Raw genomic sequence first — 10,739 nt, 5'->3', positions numbered from 1 at the left:
CTGAGAATTACTTTTATGCATATCCTTTCAATTATTTTAATTATAAAAATCTCAACTAGTGATTTCATCCATATAAAATATAAAATCAAGATAGCTCTGCCTCTGTCAGGCTCAGGATTCTTTTAACTTTCTTCCACTTTAAGTTTCTCAGCAGAAGTTAAGTGGGGGTGGGAATGCATAATAAAGGTAAAAAATGAACAAACAGCAAAATCCACCTGTACCTGGTGGTTACTAATCACGTCTGAAGGTTTTTCTCAGAGATTGAAAGGTTACCAGGATTTTTGTGGGAGTCTGAGGTTAATAACACCTCTTACCACAGAACTTTCCTGACGTTTACTCTTGAGTACATGTAGTTATAAAAACGTCACCCTCCTCCTCTAACAGGGAGGTGTTAGAGGAGAAAAAGATAGCAGCATTTATAAACTGACTTTCTCATGAGACTTTGGGGGTGGGGAGAGAAGACTCAGAAGGGAAAGAAGAACCATCTGCTTTATTCCTGAAAGACACCTGTTGCCCAAATGTTTCTCTGATGCAACACTCAGCTGCATGTTCAAGATGTCTTGCAAAGCAGTCTCAGGAGCTATATGGACCTAACCATTACAAAGCATGCTGTGTCAGCAAGTCAGTAGTTGTCACTGTGGTTCCAAGTTCCCTCAGCAAGGTGGCACCAGGCTACCTCTCTTCAGCAGTTCCCTCAGAGGGAAAACAGACCACATGGCGGAGCTCTGGAGTTAGAGGAAATGGGTGTCTTCAGCATGGAGCTGCTGCTCTTTCAGCCACTTCTGACATTTTTACTTGTGGAGCCTAAGGCTGTGTGATTCTGTCAAATCAAATCACATTTGTCTGTTGGAGATCAATAAGCAAAAGTGTTCCGAGGCCATAATCTGGTGAGAACGGTAATGGGAATGACATGGAAGGACTTCTCAGGTTTGGAGCTTTCCTTCTGGAGTCCCGGTTGATTGACGTTCTCTGTTCATCTGAGTCTGCAAAAGATTATTACTGACATTTTGCACATAGTCAAAAGCACAGACAGTCTTTTATGAGGCATTAAGGGTGAAGTACTGTGTTTCACTGACTGTCATTTTTCTTTGCCCCTGCGGTAATGCAGTAAAGAATCACAGATGACCGTTCCACTAACTGTTCCCCCTCATACCTGCCCTCTCCCCCTACTACCATCATTCTCCAAACTGGTTCTAAAGGTACTCTGAAGGTATTAGGGACTGACATCTTCATCTTTTCTCAGGTTGTGGTAGGTTACAGTCAAATTGACCTAAATCAATCAATCAATCAATCAATCAATCCTTGTAAGTACAGTGTAGTAACATTTGCCTTAGCCCTGTATCTGGTAGGTCCAGTCAGTCTCAGATACACAAACAATTAGGAGTCCAGGTAAAAGGTTCTTTTAACCTTTATATTTATGACTTATAATAATTGAATGTTTCTTCCCAGTTAAATTACATTTTGTAATATTATGATTATAGTATTTTAGTGTCAGACACTCCCATATTCCATTTAGTCACAGAGAGAAAGTGTGCTTGAACCAGTGCTGTGGATGCAACAAACATTGTGAAGTTTAAATCTGCCAATGCCAGCATGTGCAGCATGCATTTTGGCAGTTTGTGTAAGATGTTGAAAGATGTAAAACTGTACCTTTTGTAAATTGGTTCTCATTGTCCTTAAAAGTGACATGAAATAATTACACTGCTACAGTATGCTGGAAATGGACAGGGCCTGGGAAAGAGTTTCAGTTTGGCTCCTGTGAGGTCCTAAGGAGTTAGGGGTGTTTGGAGTAGTTAAAGCTAAGCTTTTAGTGTGCATTTAACAATATACAAACTTGATTCACAATTAAATTTTTTTTCCTTTTCCAAGTATGTTTCCTTTTTTAAAATTCTTAACCTTGAAATACTTTATTAATGGTGTCTCAACCACTTTGATACAGATATACAGAAATATCCATTACCATCTGGCACACTTTTCTCCTTGAAGAGGCAGAGACATAAATGGTAGCCTTAGAAGGCTGAGGTTAGTTGCAGACACCAACACACTAATTCTTTTTACCCACTTAATTTTGCTATAGCTGAAGTTCACATCATTACCATGTTTAAACTTGAAAAAATTATTTTGCCTTTCTTTAAGCAAAATATTTGTCTCATTAGTAGTCTTGTTTCACCACTTCTTTAAGTAGGCGTTTACATACAGTATTTGCTGCCAACAAAATTTCGTGAGAATTCAAAGAGAAAAACCAAAATTGCTTAGCTTAAAAATAAATGAGCATTTTGGCAGACATGACGTCAATGGGAATTCTGGCACCCATTCTTAAAAACAAAGACAAAGCTCAGCACAAGGAACTTAATAGTTAAAGCTAATGCTCTCTCACCACACATAGTCCTTGATTTGTCCCAAGAGCAACACCAAAATTCCATTTTACCTTTATGTTGCAAGCTCTCCCTGACTATTTTACAGGAATTGAATACTATAAGTAATCCTAAAGAAATTTTCAAAGTTGGCATTCTTCATTTAGCTTTCTTTTCTTAGTTTTGGTTTAGTTTCACAACTAAAATAGGATACAAAACATTCTGAAGAGTCTCATTTGAAAAATTTCCTCTAACTTTGGCTTTTGCTCCTTCATTGGTAAGATCAATGTATTCTAATGATGTCAGCCTTTCCTGGGACCCTAGCTTATGAGTGAAAAGGTGGTGAACTCATTATTATGTGCTAGTCCTTCAACTTGAGTGGCTTAATGCCAGAGCCCACATGTTCATTTCCATCTAGTATAATATATAATGTACCCTTCATGCTGGATTAAGATACCAAACTTTGTTGTCTAGCAATACCCTGTAAACCAACACATTAATGCATTTACTTAATAGTCTAAATAGTGCTGGAATATGTTTTAACTCAGAAGTTGCCAACTGGTTGACTTGTTTGGCCTCTGCTAAATTTTTAAAAATTTAGATGTTTTTGGCAGTGTTAAAATGGTCAGCTCTTGGGCTGGGGTTGTGGTTCAGTGATAGAGGGCTTGCCTACCACGCATGAGGCACTGGGTTCAATCCTCAGCACCACATAAAAATAAAATAAAGATATTGTGTTCACTTACAACTAAAAATAAATATTAAAAAATATGGTCAGCTCCTCCATGATCCTGCCCTAACAATATTTAAGAATAGTAATATTCTTAATATGATATCACCTGTCTTCCCCAAAGGTATTTTAACATATTCCTGTGCCCACTGGCTCTATTTCTCAATATCTCAGAACCACATAGCCAACTACTCCAGTGAAGAAATTCAATCTTCTAAGTCATCTAAGTGATTCATGCTATGGGCCTCATCATTGTTTATGACATACTGAGGGCATCCACCATCTTTGCTCACTGGGGAAAGGGTTCATTGAATGTCAGTGTGTCTGACAGTTGCAATTAGTTATTAAAGTCTGCAAGTCAGACCTTAAAGTGAAAAAGCAAACTGGCCCAAAGAGCTGTTTCCCTTCTTTAAAGCCAGTGTTGACGCATATCTAGCCCACTAACTGGGAATGCTTCAGTGTTGGGCACCATCTGGTGTATGTTATCTTCACATAGTTATCACAACACACCCGTGAGGTAAGACAGAGTAACTGATAGTGTGTTAAAAATATATCTATTGACTGGGCATGGTGGTGCATGCCTTTAATCCCAGTGACTCAGGAGGCTGAGGCAGGAGGATCACAAGTTCAAAAACAACCTCAGCAAATTAGCAAGGCCCTAGGGATTTAGTGAGATGCTGTTTCAAAATAATTTTTTTTTTAAAGATCTGGGGATGTGGCTCAGTGGTTAAGTGACCCAGGGTTCAATCCCTGGTGTGTGTGTGTGTGTGTGTATACCTTCATGAGATAGTGTACTTAATATTTCCAAATGTAGAAATGATTCCCATTTTACAAATGAGTTGAATCAGGTTTTAGGATTTGGGGCTGGAAAATTCCAATGCCTCTTCCATTACACCATGTTAGGTATAACTTCTTTTTATAAATTAATGTATGGATACTTAACAAGCCTTGAACAATTTACAATGCCCCTATAGTTTAACTTCCTGATTATGAGACCCTATATAACAAACTTGCTGATCTAGTTTTGGATCACTGCTACTCCAACAGAGTGCAATTTTGTCATGTGGCCCCAATTTTTAGTGAAATTATCTCTAAAAGTTGTGTTTTTCTTCATCTCCCTTCATTTATACTTAGGACTCCTTTGTTGATGCTGGGTGGGTCTCCGCAGTTTTATAGTCTACATTCTGCATTAACTTACAGACTGTTGGTGCCAAGGGGCCGTGATGTTCCTAAACCCCTGAGTAATAATAGAAGAGTAAAATGAACTCAGTGACTATCCCAAATAATATTCAGGAGAGAAAAAGAGTAAAGAGAAATAGAACTTTATAGATTTGAACACAAATCACTCAGATTCGGTTTTCTAGGAGTGGGGGTGTGGGAATATGTTTTAAAATCAGCTGAGGTGGTTCTGATTCAGCTTGGCAAACATTACAGTTTGGATCTGGAATGTCCCCCAAAGGATCACGTGTTGGAGATTTGGTTCCCAGTGCAGCAGTGTTCTGAAGTGTGGCTTTTGGGAAGTGGTTGAATCATGAAGGCTGTAACCTCATCAATGAATTAGTCCACTGACGGATTCACAGGTGATTGCGCTATTGGGAGATGGTGGATACTCTAGGAAGTGGGGTCTATTGAAGGAGGTAAGTCCCCAAGGCATGCCTATGGAGACTCTATCTTGTCCCTGGCCCCTTCTCTGCTTCTTGGCTGCCATGAGTCCAGCCACTTTCCTCTGCCATTCCCTTCCTCCCCGATGTTTCTGCTTTGCCACAGACCTAAAAGCAATATAGCTGACTATGGACTGAAACCTCTGAAAATGTGAGGCAAAGGAAATTTCTCCTCCTTAAAATTTTTTTTCTCCTCTAAGTTGATTTTCTAAGGTATTTTGTGACAGTGATGAAAGGTTGACTAAACCAGGATCATCATCTCCCTCTGTCAGCACATTTTTTTGTCTTTTTTTTTTTTTTAAGGAAGCTTTTTTGTTGTTGTTTATTAACCCAGTGCCTCATGCATGCTAGGCAAGTGCTCTACCACTGAGCCACAAACCCAGTCCCAGCTTTTTGTCTTTTTAATAAAACTCCTTTTTCTGCTTGAGTGCCAAGGGATAACGGGGGGGCCAAGATTACAGGGCTTAGGAGTTAGACCGTTTGAAATCTGATTTCCAATACACACAGTACAGAAGTACAAAACACTAAGTATATATTTGCTCTCATCCTGGTCTGAATTTTTATCCTGAGGCAGTGTGCCACAAGGACAGAGTGCTAATTTTATTGAGGGCAAACGGCCCTCTCTCAATATTTAATTATTTCAGCTCCTATCATCATTATCATCATCATCATTTGGAACTGGGAACTGAATCCAGGGGCACTTTACAACTGAGCTGTATCCCCAACCCTTTGGATTTTTATTTAATTAATTAATTTATTTTTGGTATTGGGGATTGAACCCGGGGGTGCTTAACCACTGAGCAACATCCCTAGCCCTTTTATATATATATATTTAGAGACAGGGTCTTGCTGAGTTGCTTAGTGGCTTGCTAAATTGCTGAAGCTGGCTTTGAATTCACAATCCTCCTGCCTCAGACTCCCAAGCTTCTGAGATTACAGGCGTGTGCCACCATGCCTGGCTGATTTTATATTTTGAGACAAGGTCTTGATAAGTTGTTTAGGGCCTCACTAAATTGCTGAGGCTGGACTTGAACTTAAGATCTTCCTGCCTCAACCTCCTGAGCCACTGGGATTACAGGTGTGTGCTACGAAGCCCAACTCATTTATTATTTTTTATGGTACTGCAGATTAAATCCAGGGGCACTATTCTACTGAGCTATATTCTCAGCCCCCTGCTTTTTTTTTTTTAATTTTGAGATAGGGTCTCACTAAATTGCCCAGGCTGGCCATTTGTAATTTTCCTACCTCAGCAGCCTCCTGAGTATCTGGAATTACATGCATGCACCACTGTGTCCAGATAGCTATTATTATTTTTTTATAGTTGTAGGATGAACAGAATGCCTTTATTTTATTTGTTTATTTTTATGTGGTGCTGAGGATTGAACCCAGTGCCTCATGCATGCTAGGCAAGCATTCTGCCACTGAGCCACAACCCCAGCCCTAGGTATTATTATTTTAAACATCAAAAACCACTCCTGAGGGCTGGGGATGTGGCTCAAGCGGTATCGTGCTCGCCTGGCATGCGTACGGCCCGGGTTCGATCTTCAGCACTACATGCAAGCAAAGATGTTGTGTCCACCAAGAACTGAAAAAAAATAAATAAATATTTTAAAAATTCTCTCTCTCTTAAAAAAAAAAAAAACACTCCTGAATTCATAAGCCCTTTCTTTTCTGAAAGAAAAACATAACAGTACTGGAAAATGGCCTATATGAACATGCTGACTATAGGTACTTATATGTCCATGTCAATATTTAACTACTTGAAAATCAGTCTAACTCTCTTCCTACCCTTTTGTCCTTAGTACCACCTGGGATTGACAGCTTGGCCTGAACTAACTCTACCTTCTGAACACCGTGGATACTGACTGGCTTGTGTCGAGAAGACTAACAGCCTAAGAACCACTTTCTCTAAGCTCTATTGTGCCAAGTGTCTTAATATATCTTTTTTAATTTGAAGGTAATTTTTGTTTATTTGAACAAAGGTAGAGATTTCCTCATAGGAATAGGGTTAAAAGCCAACAATTACAAGGTGAGAGACCCACACACTTTAAAACCAGAGTTAGATGATTGGTCTGTGATGGCCACACATCCTTATGGGTTGTGTCTTGATTTCTGGGATTTCAAGTATATATATATGTCTACATACACATGTCTCTGTGTGTGTGTGTGTGTGTGTGTGTGTGTGTGTTAGCTTTTCACTGTTATGACAAAGTACCTGCGAAAATCAACTTAAAAGAGGAAAGATTTATTTTGGCTCACAGTTTCAAAGGTTTCATTTTATTATCAACTGGTTCCATTGTTTCTGGGTCATGGTGAAACAATGTATCACTATAGAAGGGTGTGATGGAACAAAGCTGCCCACTTTATAGCAGGAAGGGGGGCCAGGGACAAGTTATAGGACCTCAAGGTCCCTCTCCCTTCAACTAAGTCCCATTTCATTTTCACCACTTCCCAGTAGTCAACTCAAATTATGAATCCTTCAATGGATTAATCCACTGACGAGGTCAGAGTCCTCATGATCTAATCACTTCTAAAAGTCCTGACTCTTAACATTGCTGCACTGGGGACCAGCCTTTCAACACACAAGATTTTAAGGGATATTCCAAATCAAAATTATATATATATATAATATACTATCTATATTTATATAAACCTGAGCATATCAGTTTGGGTAAAATTTTAAAGTTATATAAAACTGATAGTTCTTTTTTTTTTTTTTTTTTAGAAAATATAGGTAAATTAGATGTTTGTGTTGTCTGAATCAAGTGAGAAAGGAAAAGAAGTAATGATCATTTTCACACTGAACTGGCCAAACTGAATCTTTTAAAGTGATATTTTGCTATGCCAGTCAAGTTTCACTTTGATTGCAATTGATCAAATTACCTCCTCAGTACCTACTGATATGAGCACATCATTTCCAAGGAAAACATCTCTCCTACTTAGTAATCATATTTAACCCTGGATATTGGCCTCTTTCATAGTTGCCATTGTCTCTGTTGTTGCTTTTCCTGAAATTTTTAAATTTATGAAACAGATGTGGTGGTATTGGCCAATAAGCTTAATATATAGCCACAAGTTCTAAAAAACCATCCTTTTAATCACTGATTGCTTTTTTTTTTTTTTTTTTTTGTGGTGCTGGGGATCGAACCCAGGGCCTTGTGCATGAGAGGCAAGCACTCTACCAATTGAGATGTATCCCTAGCTCCCCAATGATTGCTTTTTAAATGCCACAATGTAATTCATTTTATTTTGCATTTGACTGTATGGTAGAAAAAGAAGAAATTAATAACGTTTAACTGTGTTAAGTTCTAACAAGGATAATGGAGGTATTGATCTTCTTTCTGATGTTTGTAGAGTTCCACAATGTCTTTTCTTTCCACTTTTCCCATTAATACTCTAAATACCATTTCTAGGTCCAAAGTCTATTTCTAAGAGTAACTAGTATTTAACATTTTTAATGTCCTAGGGAATGCTATGCATTTCATTTTAAGATTTTTATACCAAGTAGTATCAGATTACTACTTGACTGGGACTTAAAGATTAGTTCACATTATCATGAACTTCCTGCTTGCATGTAGGTCATAATTGTTTTTTTTTTTTAATACCTGTTTCCGACCAGGAATTTTTTTACTTAAAACTTTTTTAATGAACTGGGCATAGTGATGCATGCATACAATCCCAGCTACTCAGGAGGTTAAGGCAGGAGGATTACAAGTTGGAAGTCTTTTTGGACAACTTAGTGAGACCCTGTCTCAAAATGAAAATAAATAAATAAAAAAGGCTAAAGCTCCAAGGTGTTGAGTCTGTAAATCCTGTGTGACTTTGAACTTCACCTTCTTCTTTCATCATTAAAGTAAAATGTGTGAGGCCCTGGGTTCAACCCTCCTCTGCACACTCGAATGTGCATCCGTGTGTACACACACACACACGCACACACACATGCACACACACCATAATGAATAAGTTTAAAGAACTAAAAGATTTGGGCTTCATTCATAGTTCAGTGGTAGAGTACTTGGCTAGCATGTGCAGGCCCTATGTTTAATCCCCATCCAAGGGAAAAAAGAAAAAAAAAAGAATAAAAGTTTTATTATAATGTTAGTCAGCTTTTCGTCACTGTGACAAACTATTTGAGGAAACAGCTTAAAGGAAGAAAAATTTATTTGGCCCTTGGAGTCAGAAATTTCAGTTTATGGTGCACTGGTACCATAGCTTTGGGCCTGAGGCAAAGCAGAAACATCATGATAGAAAGGCCTCACTTCGTGGAGGCCAGGAAGCGGGGTAGGGGACAAAGATAAGATACACCCTTCATGGGCATGCCCCAGTAAGTCACTTCCTCGAACTAGACCCTGCTTTCTAAATTTTTCACTATCTCCCAATAGTGCTAACAGCTGGGGACCAAATCTTCAACATGTCGCCTTCAGGTGATATTCCAGATCCATACTATAACACATAATTATCTGACTGAAGATCAGAAGATATGTCACACTGGACCCACACTCCTGCATGGAAGTACACTTGGCTGGAACTGAATGGCAGCTATCTATCTTTCTTCAATGCCATATACTCCAGGGTGGCATACACCCCAGCATATCACTCATCATTTCCTTGTGACTTCCATTGGGAGCTGCCACATAGGAGTGAGCACGGACCCTTAGCCTTGAGCGATGAAGGCATGAGACTGGTTTCCCCTGTGTGCGGAAGCAAGTGGATCTTACCTCCACTTGGCAGGGGAATGAAGCTCTGGGAGTGGGTGTCACCCAATGAGACTGGGTTACACTCCCTTGAAACCCAATCCCTTGCCTCATTTGGGTGGAACTTTCTCAAGTAATCTTTCTCAATAAAAAGGGTCTCTCTCTTTCCAATGGACCCCTGAGGTCGAGAGCTATCCCAGATTTTGAAAATGTATTTCTGTGCGCTTACGTGCTTTCTTCACCATTTTCTCAGTTATTGATGTAGTCATATTTTGTGAACCCAGCATAGGTCGCCAGTCTGGCTAGTTGGCAATAGACTTCCAAGGTGCTGAGTCTGTAACCCTGTATGACTTTGAACTTCACCTTCTTCTTTCATCATTAAAGTAAAATGTCTGACTTCTTTGTGTTATTTTAAAACTTATTGCCTTGTGTGTGTGTGTGTGTGTGTGTGTGTGTGTATGTGTGTTGCTGGGGATTGAACCGAGGGCCTTGTGCATGTGAGGCAGGTACTCTACCAACTGAACTATATCCCTAGTCTTTTATTACTTTTTAAGGAGAAACTTTTTTCTCCCTTTCATTCAGATATCGCCTGGCTTCATTTATGATGGTGTGACCTTCTAAGTGGCAGGGAGTTTTCTAAAATGATACTCTAAAATTCCCTCATTTCTACTTCAGGGGCTCTTGAGACTTCAGAAAACAGCAGCGACACTGCAGCCTAGGTTAGTGTCCTTCAGATCTTAAAATTAAAATGGAAATAACATCAGTTATAAATTCTCACCTGGAAAACTAAAGTCTCTACTTTTTGGTTTTCTTAATAGAGATAATAAATGAACCAATTTGTTATATTTCCTCCTTCCCTGGGAAACTCCATTTCTCAGAATTTTTATGACCACAATGTTGGAGAAACAAAGATAAAAAATAGGAAAAAATAGGAGTATCCTGTTTCACTACTCATAAAAAGAAGAGGAAGTAGGTTAAACTGAGGTTAAGTACTCTGGGAATTTCTCCACTCTTTAACTTTGTTACAGAGTTGAGTTTACAAGTATTACCGTGATGTTGTTGTAGGGGACACACCAGGCAAGGCACCGAAGATAGCAGGAAACAGTTTTATTTGGCTACAGCCAGGTTCAGAGGATACAGCTTTTGCTGTGATCACTTAATCCCTTGAACCCTGAGTTTGTGTAGTTTTAGAACTTTATACCCAGCATGTAAGGGGAGGGGCTCAGAAGTTCACAGTATGGATAAGTTCACATAAAAGCAGCTTTTTTCTTTCATTGTTCTGGGCAAGTTAACTCTTCAAGGA

The 10,739-nt window shown here is 39.1% G+C and overlaps 1 protein-coding gene across 3 annotated transcripts in view; it reads left to right on the top strand.

Moving 5' to 3' along the window:
• The window catches only part of LOC107148735 (natural resistance-associated macrophage protein 2-like), a 26,289-nt gene extending 16,453 nt beyond the window's left edge, over window positions 1–9,836 (top strand). The window contains exons 7-9 of one of the 3 annotated variants that reach the window (XR_007347416.1): window positions 4,541–4,661; window positions 6,545–6,699; window positions 9,125–9,836. Coding sequence is in view for 1 of the 3 variants with exons in the window: in XM_048802738.1 (XP_048658695.1) it covers window positions 6,545–6,607 (63 nt within the window). In the remaining 2 variants the exon portion in view is untranslated. Of the gene's footprint in view, window positions 1–4,515; window positions 4,662–6,544; window positions 6,700–9,124 lie in introns of those variants that run through there. The other 2 variants (XR_007347415.1, XM_048802738.1) reach the window with 2 other exon arrangements.
• The last annotated feature ends 903 nt before the right edge of the window (window positions 9,837–10,739 follow it).

This window comes from Marmota marmota, unplaced genomic scaffold (assembly GCF_001458135.2).
Source record: "Marmota marmota marmota unplaced genomic scaffold, marMar, whole genome shotgun sequence".
Taxonomy (NCBI): Eukaryota; Metazoa; Chordata; class Mammalia; order Rodentia; family Sciuridae; genus Marmota; species Marmota marmota.
Note: the sequence above shows the minus strand (reverse complement) of the source record. Positions and strands in the feature narration are given on the sequence as shown.